The sequence below is a fragment of the Eublepharis macularius genome, chromosome 3 (genome assembly GCF_028583425.1).
Source record: "Eublepharis macularius isolate TG4126 chromosome 3, MPM_Emac_v1.0, whole genome shotgun sequence".
In the NCBI taxonomy this organism is placed as follows: Eukaryota; Metazoa; Chordata; class Lepidosauria; order Squamata; family Eublepharidae; genus Eublepharis; species Eublepharis macularius.
In genome coordinates, this window is record NC_072792.1 from 102,963,850 (window position 1) to 102,981,242 (window position 17,393).

The 17,393-nt window shown below is 39.3% G+C and overlaps 1 protein-coding gene across 1 annotated transcript in view; it reads left to right on the forward strand.

Moving 5' to 3' along the window:
• ADAMTS5 (ADAM metallopeptidase with thrombospondin type 1 motif 5) overlaps positions 1 to 17,393 on the forward strand; it is a 108,483-nt gene that overhangs the window by 2,552 nt on the left and 88,538 nt on the right. The window contains exon 2 of the mRNA XM_054975031.1: positions 10,923 to 11,055. Coding sequence (XP_054831006.1) covers positions 10,923 to 11,055 — 133 coding nt within the window. The remainder of the gene's footprint in view (positions 1 to 10,922; positions 11,056 to 17,393) is intronic.

Consider the following 17,393-nt stretch of genomic DNA (forward strand, 5'->3'; position numbering starts at 1 on the left):
TTTTTGTCTAGAACTACCATTAGGGAATTCCTGCTGGAGGAGAATTCCTTAATGTAGCCTTAAAACACCTCTTGGGGTGTTTTTCTTCTTCTGTTTTAAATTAACAGTGATGTATTACGTTTATCCAGTGAAATGGCTGATATCTGTGGTGATATCTGTCATTGAATAATTAAGTAACGAGTGATTGCCGGAATGATCAGTAAACCCATCTGTCAGATCCCTTCCAGTGATTTTGGTGCTTTCCATCAGTTGAACACAAGGAAGCTAAAGCAATATGAGTATGTTTGGATCAAACACCAATCTGGTCTGTTGAGGTTAGGGTGTGTGTGTGTGTGTGTGTGATGTAGACCATAGGGAGCTCCCAGTTTCCCCCTGCTTAATTGTTGGTAATTTAACATGGCATTTCCAGCATAAAAAGAAAGTAGCAATAAAATAGGAGAGGCACAACATGTGTGGTTCAAGGGAGGAGAATATAGAGGCAAACCATATGTAAATATGGCCTCAGTAAAGTGGTGCACCAGCTTAGGTAGAGGGTGAGGTTGCAGTGCCTCAATATTTACAGGATAGAAATTGGTATCTTAATCTGCTAGATTTCAAAATGTGCTCAGAACAAAAGTTAAACTAGGAATTGTTTTCCATAGAGCTATTTAGATGAGTTCTGAAAGAAATGTAGCAGCATTGGCTAATGATTTAAAATGTTGTGGCTCTGGTGGACATGTGGCATCATTGAAGTAAATAAGAATTTTCATCACAAATGTCCCTCCTAGTATGATCTTCCACCTCTTTAATCCAGAAAAACAAATAACTTTCCATTAGAGTTCTCTTCTACATGACAGGATGCTGCCTGGAAAATAAAAGAGGCCTTGGACAGTTTGTGGAATGAGTTACTCCAATGGAGGGGTAAAGGGGGGGGGACTAGCTTGTTTTTATACCTCTAAATACTTAAAATATTATGCTGTTCCTGCATGCTACACTTGTGCGCTGTCTTCTTTCTGTAGCTGCCTAAAGTAATTCATTTTCAATCATAAACTCCTCACAAGACAGGAAGAAGCCTCCAGGCTCCAACCCAGATGTTTCTCAACCAAAACAAAATTGGATGTGTTTATCTAGCCTTCTCTGTGAACCTCTCTCCAAAAGGAGGTTTTGTACCTTCTTAAGGCAATTTGGTCATCTGTCCATCTGAATTGTCCCCCCTTTTTTTAGAAGCAGACAGTCACACCAAACAGTATGTTCCTTATTAGGGTAATGAAAATGAAAATTACCTTATTAGGGTAATGCAATATGGTCCCTCAGTCCTTTGACTACAGAGATACATTTTATTACCGTATATCATGACGCCAGATTGTGCAAAAATTAAAAAGTTGACTAATTTTATCCTAGAGCCCAGTTGCTCAAGTGCACTGATATGACAGAACATGTATGGAAAACGTGTCTTAAAAATTCTACCAGTGTGTAACAAATTCTGTGATTTTTAAAATGACAAAACAAAATATAGAAGGGTATATATTTCATTATTCTCTTGATATGGGGTCATGCAAGCTCTTGAAATATACAGAATTGGATGTCTTATGAAGAATGCTGAAGAAGTCTACATTTCACATAGACCTATCTAGCAGAAAGTTTACTTATTTTCTAGAACTAAAAAGACAATCACTATCTATGTATTGCCAGACTTAGTAGTAATCACTTCTTTTATATGGGTGAGTGTGTGTGGGGGAGGGGGGGAAGACACCTCATGACTTCTCTGAGGATTGTCTTTTTTTCTCTTCTTCTCTTGTGTACATAGAATGAGCAAAAATAAGTATGTACAGCAACATGGAACGTAAATCCTGTATGTGATACACTGCAAATAAATTTTGTCCCATGGTTGATAATACACAAGATGGCAATTTAAAACTTTTGCATGTCCAACCATCCAACTGGTATAGGAAAACCTTGAAGAGAAAAAAATAACTGCCTAGGTGAGGGAACTCAAAGTGGTCTTGGGAAGTGTGTCACCGCCATGCTTTGATGTATGTTGCAATGCAATGATTCCCTTTAGAGCTAGCCAGGTACTGAAAATGTTGAAGGGAGCCTTTCATGTGTGCCCAGTTTGATACTCAGCCTCCATTTACTGAGGGTTTTTTACCGGATCATTTTGAAAGCTCCATGGTGGCATGGTACATGTGGGTTACATTTCAAGTTAGATGTGCTCTAAACTAGTGTCACAAAGCAGCAACTGGAATAATAGACACAGGCTTTGTTCAGACATTAACAAAACTAGTTTAACTATGTTTGGTATGATTGTCAGAATACAGGTCACTCCACTAATTAGAGTTCATCAAACCAGGATGCGTTGGTTAATTAACCAAAGTTAATCTGAAGCATGATGATTTTGTATTATGTATAAACACCTTGGCTGGTTCCCTGCCAATGTTCTCTCAGGCTACAGAGAGAAGGCAACAAAACTATAAAGCAAACCTATTTTTGAGTGATCCTGTGTGAACTGAGAACTGGTTTCATGAAGTAACCATGGTTATAATAAACCATAGTTTGGCATGATGAATAAACTGGCATATCAGATTAAATGTGTAAATTCGCCCTGCTCCAGATACATCCTTCAAATACTAATAAGAACTGCTGATTCTGCAACCACGTGAAATCAGTACATGCTTTCATTACAATGAATAATTGGAAAGGCTGAGCTGTATCATGCTGTATATGTTGAGGATTTTATCTCATATTTTGAATTTGTAGATGGTATATCAGAAGCAACAAGAGCCCCGTGGCACAGAGTGGTAAGCTGCAGCCCAAGGTCTGCTCACGACCTGAGTTTGATCCTGGTGGAGGCCGGGTTCAGGTAGCCAACTCAAGGTTGACTCAGCCTTCCATCCTTCCGAGGTCGGTAAAATGAGTACCCAGTTTCCTGGGGGTAAAGTGTAGATGACTGGGGAAGGCAATGGCAAACCACCCCGTAAAAAGTCTGCCAAGAAAACATCGTGATGCAGTGTCCCCCCATGGGTCAGTAATGACTTGGTGCTTGCACAGGGGACTTTACCTATATCAGAATTATTTATGCCTTAATTAGGAGGGAAATTCATATAAAGAAAGAACAAATCATGGGAATGAAAAATGCATCTGAATGAATCGCTGTTGTCAGATTCAGACTGTAAACATGAAATGAGTTAAAAGGAAAAAAGTCAGAGGAGGAACATCTCTCAGGGCACAGGTCTTTTTCATACCTACCATTTCTCCTTTCTTCTTTTTTTCCCACAAGATGAGAAGTAGCAGCAATTGGCACAAATGTCCAACTTTTACTACTCTGTTTTGAATGTATGAAGTAGGTTGCTTAGCAATGAGACGCTAAGCCACAGCTCCATGTTTTGATGGGCTCTGAGTGCTGCTACGTTAAGTTTTTGTACACCCAGATGCCTTCTTCCAACCTGCTTGTTTTTCAGTCACAGATCAAATGCATGAGGTGTATTTTCCGTCTCTGTTTATTACTCAAGGCCACCTTGAATTTCAGCAGTCTAATATCTGAGGATCATCTATCAAATTAACACATCACAATATGCAAGTATTTCTTTATGTGTAAATTTAACTTTGTTTAATGTTCAGTTTGTCTCACTAATTTTATCGGCTCCTCTTTTAGTCAGTGGGCTTGGGCCCCCAAGGTAGTGATCATCATGAATATTGGCACCTTTCCACTCAAATAGGATCCCCACAGGGGTGGACATAAAAACAGCATTTAACATAAGGCATACATATAAAGACAATGATAGACAAGGGTACATAAATTGGCCTGAAGAGGGAGTTCAGAATTTCAGCACCATGACAAGAAGGTCCTTCCTTGAGCTACCACCTCTCTAACCTCAGATGGTGGGGGCACCTAAGTCAGGTCCTCTGAAGATGACTATAGTGAATGGATAGGTGGAGAGTGGAGTGATACAGTCCTATGATCCCCTCTAGTCACTATTCTGGTCATGGCATTCTGTACTAACTGTAGCTTCCAGACAGTCTTCAAGGGCAGCCCCACATAGAACACATAGAAGTAATGTAATCTGGATGTTACCAGGGAATGAATCGCAGTGGCAAGATCTTTCGCTACAGGAAAGATTGCAGCTGGCTCAGCAGCTGAAGCTGGTGAAAAGTATCCCAGCCAGTGTTGCCATCTGTTTATCCATTGCATCACCTTGTAAATAACATGCAGTTACATGTCTATTAAAGGGACAAGTTTTTTTTGTGCAAGCAGTTGGAAAACCTAGGCAAAATACAGAACACTTTAGAAGGAGAGGTCTAAAGAAAGAATAAAGGCTCTTGATGAGAAGAGAGAGAGTGCTGCTCTAGTTCGAGAGTGCAGGAGGCAGGTCCAGTTCTCCAGCCAAGGCCAAGTAATCATTTGGTGGTGCTGAGGAGAGGGCACTGAAGCTCCACAGGGGTTCAGTTGGCTCCCAGCCATGTCATGTACAGTTTGACTCCGTCATTCTAAGTGAATTTATAAATGTATTATTTTGTTGTATTTAAAGATATATTGCTCACATTTCTTTAGTTTTATAGTTCACTCTGATCAAAGAACAGGTAAGTTTCAGACAGCATGAAATGACAGGCCTGTGACCTGAAGAATCTTAATGGATATATGTGAGCAAAGAGAAAAGGTGGTAGGATTCCCACCATCTTGGTTCTTGTCAATGAAAGTTTCCCTTTCTGCTGTGATTTATGTTTCAACTCCTTTACAGCAAGCATCTCATCCTGCTAGTCCCATAATATTATTAACATTGGTCGTAGTAAAATTAATTGAAGATTAATGATTTACTGTGGAAAGAAAGCAAATTTAAATTCTTGTGTTTTTTGACAAAGTCCATGACAGGATTTTTAAAGCTTTCATAGCAAAGGCATCCTGGGTGTTAAGTCCACTGACATTAACCAATTTGTTAAACATCAATCATGTGTGTCCATGACTAATTTGGTGATTTTGGAAACTGGTTATTTGCTGTGTTAACACTGCTTACTGACTCAAACAGTCTTCTCCAGACTGTCTGTCACAACACAAACACATGATGGAAGTAGGTTCCAGCTGTCTAAACCAAATCCATTCTTCTCTTGGCTTATGCCTGTTCAGTGAGTGCCCTGTAAAATCCACCAAGCCTTTTTTTCAGTCATCACCTGAGTTCAGTTGGAACAGAGGCTCTGGGAGACAGAACACAGAAAATATTTTGGACAGAGTCCAATTCTGTCCTTTTCCTCTTGCCCTTCCCCAAGTCATGTGAAAACTGAAAGAGACGTTTCTCACAAAGGATACAAGCAGGCAGATCTTGACAGCTGGGTGGCATATTCAGTGATAATGTTCACATTCCATGCTCTTTAAAAAGTGCAGATTTAAGCCAAAGGTCATTGCCTTAACCTTTCCACACTGTAGTCAGATGAACCCAGTACACAGGGTCCAGTTAATTATCACTTAGTGATACTGAAGCTTAACAGCAAGTTTTGGATTACTTTCCTTCTGTGAACAATACTTTCACATGCTTTATTTGGCACTGGTGATTTCTTTCTAAAAAAAGCAACAAGAAGCCCCTTTGTTAGGAAACTCTGGACACCCATTTCCCACAATTTGACTACATGGCTTCTTTGTATTTTACGTAACCATGATCTATTATTCTGAAGAAATTGTATTTTTGCTGCCATTTTCAGTTCAGAACTTGTTCTACTATCATTTATATAAAATACCATCTGTTTAAAATACTAGTATGGAATGATACTGAAAGATACTTTTTACCAGAAATAGTCTGCAATAAAATGTGTCTGAACAACTGCTACAAAACTGTTTCCTAGGTTGATGCTTTCCTTCACTCCTTCTGAAGAAGTGAGCTGTGGCTCACGAAAGCTCATACCCTACCACAAATTCTGAGCATAAGTTCAGTACTTTTGCTCTTCAAAGATACTTAAGGGCTTACAGTTTGAGGCTTTGATTCCCTTGCTTTTCCCCAAGCATACTAGTATATTTTCTTTTAGTATTCTTTCTCTTCTGGAGTTAGGAATGCTGATATCCACTTTCTAGTACACCAATCCCCTTCAAACTCTAGCTCTTTCCTTCAGTTGTTAACTGAATCTGAAGGTCTCTACAGGCAGTTTTCAATCACACCTGACCAGGGATCTCTTTACTCTCCAGAGCTATTTTCCTGCTTGACTGGGTAGGGAAAATCTCCTCTCCTTAGAAGATCGATCCCCTTTCTTTGGCCCCTTTGGGAGTCTGCACCTACTTCCCAAACTTCCTTGCCAACTTTCTCCAGTTCTCCTGCTGGTGTTAAACTGCTCTCCCAACTCTTCACACTCAAACTTGCTGCTAAAACAGATGCTCCTTTTTCCAGCTCATGCTACCCAGTCAGGTCCCTTGGAGTAGCCTGTCACTTAGAGCTCTCTGATTTTGTGAAGGATTAACCCTTAACAGTCCTGCAGCTGTGTGTGTACAACACTTTCAGGAATTTTAAAACTTGCAGTCTGTCTCTATGTATTTTATTTATTTAGAAAATTGGTATGTCATTTCTCTAGACCAGCTTGAAGCTGCTGGCATCTTAAACAATAAAAAACCAACCAAAGCAATACTATAAAAACCCTGCTTTCATCAGACTTTACCACTTCACAATATACCTGTCCTCCTCCTGGATGTTGGGATTATCAGTAACTAACAGCTGTCCATAATAGATGCTGCATGTGATCACCATCACACATATTTCTATAGATACCCTCTTTTTCTCTTTGCTTCCCTTTTGAGAAAAGCTAGTATGATGTTTAGGCTTTCATTTACAGACAGATGTGATGATGTTGTTGGTTGCAAATAAATAAAGGGAAGGGTCCTCCAATGAGAGCCCTTTGAAGTACTTCAACAGAAAATTGCTGCAACAGATTGTGCATTTTCTTGAATTGGCTCATTGTTTCAGGGCTAACAGCCATTGCAGGTATTCAGATACCTGCTTGTTCTCATACTATTGTCCCTCAAATGTACCAATTTATGAAACAAATATACACAATTCCATGAAATGATATGTTGTCTAATATTAATATGTTAACTAGCAACCAACCATGAAAACGGGATTACTTGTCTAAATCATGCAATCTGATAAACTAAGAAGAAATGTTGTTCATTTACTTAACAGAAGGGCTTACTCCCGAACATAGCCACTGTTGCTGACTGCTTCATTTCATGAATTATGCAGTTTCTGTAATTGTGTAGAACATATATAGATGAATGGAAACATGCACATATATAAAACTGTAGGATATGAAGAAATCATATAAGTCCTTGTTTAAATTTTGTCAGAATTTTATGAGTAAGAGGTTAAATACACATGACTAAGAGTCTCTGCAGGATATTAAAAATATAGTGAGTTTATGTGTATGATTTTCATGGAAGTGGGAAATCAGAAAAAAGGAATGTTTGAATGAAACAGGGAAATCTGGGATTTAGAGAAAAATGTTCTCATGCTGACAGATTTCTTGGCTGGTTTCTTATAAAAACAACATTCCTGAAAAAGCACTGGACTTAGATGGGTGTAACTCTACTTAGGATTGCAATGTTAGGTAACAATTTGGAGAGCTATAGAATTGGCATGGTTGGAATTTATCCTAAGAAACATCTGCATATGTATCACAGATACGGGTTTTGATCAATATTCTGCTACTTCTGCCCTTTGAAGTCCCTCAAACAGATTTGCTATACATACAAAGGCTTCTTATGAGTACCTTCAGCCCCATATAAACAGGGGCCCTCTCATTCACTTAAACAGCAAGGAATATTTTTCATATATAATTGACTTTTAGGCATGGAAATCTCTCTCTCTCACTCTCTCTCTCGCTCACACACACACACACACACACACACACACACACACACACACACACGGCAGCCCTGATTGACTGCCACCACTCAGTAGAGCAGCGGGGGTGGGGGGGACAGGTGTTATGACAACATCATGATGCTCTTTGAGGTGTGAACCACAGATAACGTTATCATATTGGCATAATGCTCTAGGATTCTCCCCAAACTACTTGGGAGCCCATGTCAGAAGTGATGTCATGGTGTCAGCATGATGCCTATTTGCATGTCACCAGTCTGCTGGTTTCCAATGCTTGGATGGCAACGCTACTTAGATGTGAATTGGTCAGCTGTTCTTATAACAAGTTCTGTATATCTAATCATAACTTATATTATGATGCACATATTTACAGTTAAATATGCTGTATGAAACAAGTAATGTTCTACCCCATATAATCTACCCCATATGAAAATACCCAACCATTATGGAATTTCCTTCCCAACAAGATCATCTATAATGGTGTGTGTTGAGGAAAAACAAATTAAATTTCAGATTGGGGCTTTGGGGCAGGGGGATTTTTTTACTGCCATTACGACCACAGAAGAACTAGTGCTGCTAGTACACTAAAGAACCCTTGAGTTTCAAACAAATTGTCACAAGGGGTCCTATTCTACAGGTTCCTGAACAAGGTGCCTACAGCCATCACACTTGCTTGTGATTGGTGCTTGATGTGCTAATTTTCTAACCAATCCATATGCAAAAGAACCTCCTCAGGATACAGTGAAGTCTCCCGCCATTAGCATTCCACACCCTGGGAAACTCTTACAGGATGACTCAGCTCAACCCCACCCCTCCTGAGTAGATACAAATGACCTGCCAACATCTTTTCCACACTGTGACACTGAGAGATCTCTGTCTTTTGGTGCTACACCTCTGAAGATGCCAGCCACAGCTGCTGGCGAAACGTCAGGAACTACAATGCCAAGACCACGGCAATACAGCTCGGAAAACCCACAACAACCATCGTTCTCCGGCCGTGAAAGCCTTCGACAATTCTCTGCTTGTATTAACAAATTTTATTCTATAGTGGATTCAGGGGCTAGGATTAGAGATGGGCACAATCAGCATTACGATAGAAAAATACCCACGATAATGGCATTCATGTGATCGGGACCCGGCGGATCGGTGCCGTCTACGGCGACTGATCCAGCGTTGGGGGGGGGTCTTCATCGGGGCTTGATCAGAGCGATCAGTATCTGATCAGAGATCCAGTCACTCAGGCGCCAGTAATCTATTCCCCTGGCAACGGAGCCAGGGGAATGCCTGAGCTGAGTTTGCCCTCCTTCTGTCACCCTGGAAACCCGAATGGAAGCCCAGCTTTCCTTGATCAGCAGGGCTTCCTTCCAACCACGGAGCAGCAATGCACTCACCAGTTGGGAGAAGAGACCCAGGGGAGGGAGGGGGAAGGGGGTGTTCTGTAGCCATGGGCACTCCAAACGTTTTTTGCTTTTTTAAAAAATGGGGCTTTGTAGGAGGAATGGCTGTTTTTCTGTCTGTCACTCTCTGTTTTTAACCTGCTTTTAAAACACTGTATTTTGTGGGGAAACCTCATTCACAGCTCTGTGTGTGTGTTTAAAATATGCTTTTGGACGACTGGATGCTTGCTTTTAAAATCGGGTGGGGAGGAATGGAGGATTCTGTCCCTGCTTTTTTTTTAAAGCTGGCTGAAACATGTTGACGGGGTGTCTCTTTCTCTCTATTTGGAGAGGTAGGGATGGGTTAAAAACTCCCCTCCCTCTGTTCTAAGTGTGTGTGTGTGTGTGTGTGTGTGTGTGTGTGTGTGTGTGTGTGTGTGAACATTCCCTCCCTGAGGGGAGGTGGCTCGTCGCCTGGTTAAAAACTTTCCCCTCCCCTCTGCTCTAAGTGTGTGTGAACGTCCCCTCTCTGAGGGGAGGCGGCTCGTTGCTGGGTTAAAAACTCCCCCCCCCCTCTGCTCTAAGTGTGTGTGTGTGAACATCCCCTCCCTGAGGGGAGGCGGCTCATTGCCACCTCCCCGTGCCCGCCGGACCCGGCGGTCACCGCCACCACCCACCTTCCCACATAGCTGGGAACAGCGGGGCGCCCCTCCACTTTGGCCTCCCTGATCCGATCCACAGATTGGAAATGGGAGATGATTGGTGTGGATCGGTGATTTGGGGTCGTCACCGGCGCCAATCCCTGATCAGCTTGATCGGTAATTTTTTTTGGATCGTGCCTACCTCTAGTTAGGATTCCAGAGAACTGATCATGTAAAGAGGCCAAATAGTGAACACTGGTCTGAACTATAATAATACCTAAAAAGGAATCGAGGACTCTCAGATGGGGCTGCTAAAAAGGAAAGATGGAGAACATACTAGCAGCATGCTTAAAGAGAGATCCTGGGAAGGGTCAAAAATCTCTTGGAAGTCATTGACTCTGATCACTGATAGTATTCTTATCACAGATCAAGATCTGGGTTCAATAGCACCTTAAAGACCAACTAGGTTTCCAGGGTACTTCTAAATATATCTGATGAATGGAGCTTTGACTCTCAAACTCTCATAACTTGGAAATCTAGTTGGTCTTTAAGGTGCTATTAAATCCAGATCTTGCTCTTCGACTGCAGACCAACATGGCTACCCACCTGAAACTATTCTCATCACAGACATCCATGTTAATCTGAGCTGGAAGAAGATTGGAATGCCACCTCCTGGTTCAAGAAGGCATGAATAAAAATATACTCTTATCCAAATCTTCCCTACCACTATGTATCTACACCCTAATAAGAAAGTTTACCTCATATTTTGAAGTCAGGATTTCTAAACATTAAAATGGTATATTAACAATGGCAGTTAATTTGAAAGCTGGTCCAACTCTACAATAATAAATTGAAATAGTATCCTGTTGATCTTAGCAGTTGTCAGTTTGATCTTTCGGCTCCTCAGACGAAGGCTTCAAGTTCTCACTATTGTTGCTTTTGTCATCGCAATCCTCACAGATTATTATCATCATCTGCGTCTTGCTGTTTGCAAAGTATATGTGACTGGAGGCTGTCGTTGCCTGTAAGTGTAAAGTTTTACTTGAATGCTTTCTTTTCCTTTCCTTCCATGGCAGGATTTATGTGGGCATCATTCATGTGATACTCTTGGAATGGCTGACGTTGGAACCATATGCTCCCCTGAGCGCAGCTGTGCGGTGATTGAAGATGACGGCCTCCATGCAGCTTTTACAGTGGCTCACGAAGTTGGTATGCAGCGCCTTTTTTGTTCCCTTGCCAAATACAACACTTGTAACAGCTGCATTAGTAACCAAAATACTTTACAAGTAATTCCAGATTTTCCCCTGGTTCAGATATACACTTGAGGATTAAAGCTGTGTACATATTCACTTTAGGGTTAACTAATAGGGGATCATAAGGCAAGTAGAGGTGCACAGTAGGTTTCTTTTCTGACAGTGTCAATTGAAGCATTAGCTGGAGTAGAAATCCAAGGGCTGCTACTGTCCATACATGTTCTTTTCAAGAAAGTATTAGTCCTTACTGTGTATGAATGTTTAAACACAACTGTGGGGTCCAGCAGTTTACTGTATGCCTACTGGATTTATATTGTGTCACCTCATTCCCCTGAATGGGAAAGAATATATCCAGAACAACTGACTAATAAGAAATTCTGCCAGAAGGAACTGTGTAACAATCAAAACGGTAAATTTGCATAAGGGTAGGGTTCAGAAAACCAACATTAGTGCATTCCACATGTTACAGTAATTACAAGAGTCCTGACATTAGCAATATTTTACTATTTTATTTGTAACAAAAAGGCTGTGTATCAATTTGCACAAGCAAATGCAGATTTTCTTTTATTTTAGAAAAAGAGGTATCCATTTTGACATAGGTGAAAGAATATTCATGTAAAGAAATAAATTTAGTTTCCTTTAAAAGTCATTAAGAAATTACCTAAATCATACTCTTCCCTAAGATAATTCTGACATAACATTAGAAATATCCTTCTCATGCAAATAGTATCTTGAGCACTAAGTTGAAGTTGCAGGGTTTTGTTTGGATGTATTTTTGGTTATAGTCTATTAGAGTGTGATTGGTTTGACGGTCGTTTTGGCTCCTATCTATATCAGCATTTGCAGGAATTTAACTACAGGCTTAGATAATGTTTGACAGTTTTAATGTCCCAAATCATGACTATTCTGATTTAAAATGAACATGTGGTGTATGTATGACAGTTTGAGCAGATGTGTCTGAGCAGTTGGCATGCTCCCAGGGCTATGACTGTGTAACAACATAAGAAAGTAATGTAAAATCTTCCAAGTCTCTATGTAGGCAAATATATGCATTTTGTCCCTTCACGGAGCATCACTTGGGACTTCTGTAGAGCTAAAGCCCAAGAAACATGGCTCATGTCTTCTCCCTTTGGGGAAATCTGTTGTGGCATGCACATGTTTCAAGAGATAGGGAAGAACCTTCACTCTCAGTTCTGTTTCCGCAAGAGTAGAATGGTTGAGAAATTTCCCATGATTTTTCTCCTCAGTCTTGCAAGATTCTTCTTGTGGCAATTAGAGATACTTTCCTCAGGTTTTTTTTTAATCAAATTTTCTTACCTCAATTTTTTCTTTTTAATTTTCTTCCATTTGTTTCTTGATTTCCTCTTGGTGTGGCACTGTTGCTACTGCTAGACCAATCTTCCATTTATTCATGTAGTTGTTTGTGAAAAGCAGTTTAAGCTAGTTCTGTGGCAATGGACAGTATCCTACCTTCATCTGGAGGAAACTCCTCCTACTTAAGGAGCTTTCCTCCAAATTAAGTAGCTCTTCCATTGGCTGGAGGAAAGCTTTAAACTTTGCTTAGTGGAGTGATAGGTCAGTGAATCCTGCCAGCTGTTTATGTGTCATGTGAAGAAGCAACTTTGTTTGGTAGTTCTCAGTTTGCTGCCTTTCATTTTAGTGGATTATGTTTAGGAGATTTAAGAGACTTCATATTTTAAGAGATTTATTCAGTTCATAGCACTTAACATTTTATTTATTTATTTATTTTATCGTATTTGTATTCCGCCCTCCCTGCAAGCAGGCTCAGGGCAATTAAAACATTTAAAACATTCCATATTAAACATTTAAAAGCATCGTACAAAACTATTTAAAAAAGCAGCACTCTTTTTCTTGATGGCGGTAATACAGTTAATTACAAATAGTGCAACAGTACAGTTGAACATAGCAGCAGCTTAAGAACAGTGGTGGGCAGCTTTCATAGGGAGGGGAGTAGATGTTTATGTAACATTACATAAAAATCTATTGAGAATCCCTCAGTTATCTTTTTTTTATTTTGAGTTTAAACTTAAGAAACTAAACTTTTATCCATAAAGAAGAGGATCCGTTCCAGATTTAGCTGGATATAAATTTAAATTAAAGATCCAACTTCATACTGAGATGTTCAACATGGGGAAATGGGAAGAGAGTTGTGTTCCAAAATCAGCCCTTGTTTCACCATGAGTCTCTCAGCTAGATAGTCTTTAAGACAGAATCTGAGGTTTCTTGACTATAGCAACAGCCATAGTGAAGCTCCCAGTGGACCAATAAAGTGGGCAGTGTATTTCACGTCTTCATTTGCCTTGCATAGTCAACATAGTCATGGTCACTAAAGGTCTGTATTCCATGAGGGCCATTAGCTGTGCAGAGTGAACAGCAATTTTAAAAATGGAAAGCAGGGTCCTCCTTCCCCGTTTACATTCTTGGAAGGAAATAACAAGGCTAAAGGAACTTTCAGAGAGTGCCAGCTTCTGATTTGCCTTGTACCTCATGCCAAACCAAAGTAAAGTTTGCTTTGGGAGTATCATTGCACCAGTTCTATTTTCAAACAGCTAGCAGGTAGGATGCAAGAGTGTTGTACTTAATATACTTAAAGGGAATGTAAAGAAACTCAAACATTTGAAAGCATGGTTTTTCTATTAGCAATCCTGTACTACCAGCTTAAGAAATCCCTAAGCAAACTGGACATTCTTGGCAGGAAGTATCTGAAAATATGACAATGCTTGTATATCGTTGTGCCTCCCAAGTTCATGAAGCAAGCAATTTGAACCTTACAAAATGTAGCTAATGTTCCCATCCTGTGACTTGGCACTGTACAACCTAGATTCAGGTACAAGGACCTCAGTATCACTACAGTGCCAACCACCACAGTTCTAAATTGACAAACATCACAAAACTGTTACTTGGAAAGTGTTCCCTAGTGTCAGATGTGCATGATTTAGCTCATTGTTGAGGGAAGTGCACGCAGTACATGTTCAGTTGCATTATTTTAATTTGTACTTCCCATATTACAAATCTAAGGTCTGGCACTGTAAAAGATGTTTTTTGGTGAAGCAATTTGTCATCAGGAAAAGAAGATCCGTATCAGTGCTAATGTATGTGGCCTCTGTTGACCATGTTCAATTTCCCGGCATTGCTGAGGGTGCCAAATCAGCAACAGAAACAGTAGGAAAGAAGCTGCGATGCCTGTGGTCCCTTAAGGACTACCAGACCCATAGAGACCAAGCAAATAAGTAATTGTGATTGGGAGGTACTGGCAGGGATCAGATTCAGCCTGCATCACCCTACTGTTTGGTGTCCTTTGTGGCCTCAGCTACATTTCATGTGGAACATGCCATAGAACTGGTATTTGTTTGTAGTCTTATTGTAACCTTATGCAAAAGGACAACAAATGAAATATAGGATGATCCAGTGGTTGGAATGGTAAGTGAAGACTAAGGAGTTTGAATACAAATACAAACATCTGGTGCAACGTCTACAGCCTTCAGTGGCCTAAATATGAATTCCCAAAACTAAGACTTCTCTGCAGTTTCTTCTATACTTCTCTTTGGATGGATTTGAACTGTCATGTTAGTCATGTAATGAAAGCACACTTGTGATTCCTTAAAATTTTAATATTATAGTGATTCAGAGTAGTTAATGAGGTCAAAGCTCTCTCATGAAGAGTTAGTCTCCCTTGCAAGTGAGTATTTTAACTTCATGTCTGAATCCACTCTTACTGCAGGCCTTTATTTACTTCCAGATTTCCTGGTCTAAGAGCCTTTCTGAAACAGGTGTGTGTTATAAAATGTCATGTTATCTACTCTACATTTACTCAATATGTATAATTCAACTACCAAAGAAGGCTTAATACACACACACATCTTTCATCAATGTAAAATCAATTACACATTGGCCCATCATTGTGGCTCCTTGTGAGAAATTAGAATAAAATATCTTGTTCAGATGGAATATGGATTGGATCTAGTGAAAAATTTCTGACAATGGAGGAGGGAGGCCTGATTTTCACCAATTTTTCCCCTTCTGTTGAAGACCTCTGATCCCCTAATGCTATTCCTAGGTGTCCACTTTCCTCCAAGAGCATTTCCTGGGGACATTTTGCTGTGCAGCAGAACAGGGGAAGCAAGGAAGTCCTGCTCTACTGACAGAAATCCCTTCTGTTAGCAAAAATTTTCCATGGGATCTAAGCCTATGTATTTCACAAAACCTGTTTTTTGTCTTTTCATTATTAAAATAGAGTTGATATTGCTATATTTTCCCTTAGATTTTTAAAATGTAAGTTTCACTTCCCTTGAAAGGCCATGATACAAGCCAAAAGTCAAACCCATGAAAACTTTAGTGCAACTCTAGTTAAAATGTTGAAAACTATTAAAATGAGCTTTCATAGCTAAACATTCTTTGTGGCCCATAAACCATGTCCACCTGTCCCCGCATATGCAAAAACATTCTACAAAGAAATCCCCAGAATACTGAAATCTTATGCAAAGTAAATCTATAAAATCTGTTTTAAATATAGAATGCATACTTGCTTAAGTTGAATTTTATTTCACATGGGATTTGTGCACTTTTGTCATCTATTCTTTGGAAGCAGAGACTGTTCAATTCTAGGTATTGCCAGGTGCTGGTTTTCTTTCCATATCTGGGCTTTTCCAGATGCTCCTTTGTCCCAGGATTCTACTTAGTGAGATCAGGGTGGACTTCTCCTAGCTGCCCTGACTTCCCATTTTAGATATGAGTTAACAAGGAAATTTCACATTTATTTTAAAATGAGATTTACTGACTGGCTAGTTATGTTATATTCTAGGTGAAGGAGCAGTGGAACACATGATGGAACTGAACACATGAGGTTGCCTTATTGTGAACATGACCTTTAGGGTCTATCAAGATTAGTATTATCTGCTTAGACTGGTCTCAGGTAGAGGTCTTTCACATCACCTATTGCCTGATCCTTTCAGCTAGGGAGGCCGGGGATTGAATCTGAGGAATATAACCCTGGATAGAATCCTGGGGGGAAAGTAACGTCTAAAATACAGACATCAGTTACCCTGAAGGAAATGGCAGCTTTGGAGGACACACTCTATACCACAGAGTCCAGGGCTGATTCTGCACACGTTGGATAATGCGCTTTCAATGCACTTTTATCAATTGGTTGAGGTGGATTTTTTGTTCCGCATACAACAAAATCTGTTCCAAATGATTATAAAGAGGATTGTCTTAAAAGAATTTTTATTGGATGGGTTTACAAACATAAACATAAACATAATAATCATTATCATTTTCCACCCCATTGCATTTTCCCCATCCTTTCCCCCCTCCCTTTTCTAATGACTCCCAACAGTTTTCCATACCCAACTTAATCTAAAGAGTACATACTATAAATTCTTAAAATCTATAATAATATATATAATATATATCTATATAATACATACTAATTAGTCTATTTAATTGTATTAACTATCTTAATGTAATACTTATCTAAATTAAGAGTATAATAATTATATAAGTATATAATAGGTACATATACTAGCTAAAAGAAATATATATATATATATATATATATATATATATATATATATGTAATATACTATTCCTTAAATACCTATTATCTATATTATAAATCTATTGCTTCTATTACATCACTATACTATCGTATATACTCCCTATTACTTATACAACCTTATTCTTCAACCTTATTACTTCCCATATGAATATGCTATCTTACTCTTAACTTTATAATACTATATTACTATAACTCTATACTAATCCAATAAAATATAATAAAATATACCCCCTTTTAACCTTAAGTAAGTTTCTATCTCCCCCTTAACAACTATCCAAAGACCACAATTTCCCCTTCATGTCCCACTTTTTCTCCACATATTTCTTGAATTTTTCCCAGCTTGATGTATATTCCAATACTTCTTGCTCTTTCAATTTCCTCATTAGTTTGTCAATTTCTGCCATATTCAAAACTTTCAAAATCCAGTCTTCCATAGATGGTATCTCCTGAGTCTTCCACAACTGTGCATAACACATTCTGGCCGCCATAATCATATAAAATACCATAACTCTGTCCATTTTATCAAAGTCTTCTAGGTTCATGCATAATAACAACAATTCCGGGGTTTTAATTATATTCCTTTGTAAAATATCCGACATAACCTTTACTATATCCCCCCAGAACTGTTTTGCCTTGTCACAAGACCACCACATATGATAAAATGAACCTTCATGTTGTTTACATTTCCAACATTTATCAGACATCTGACTATTACC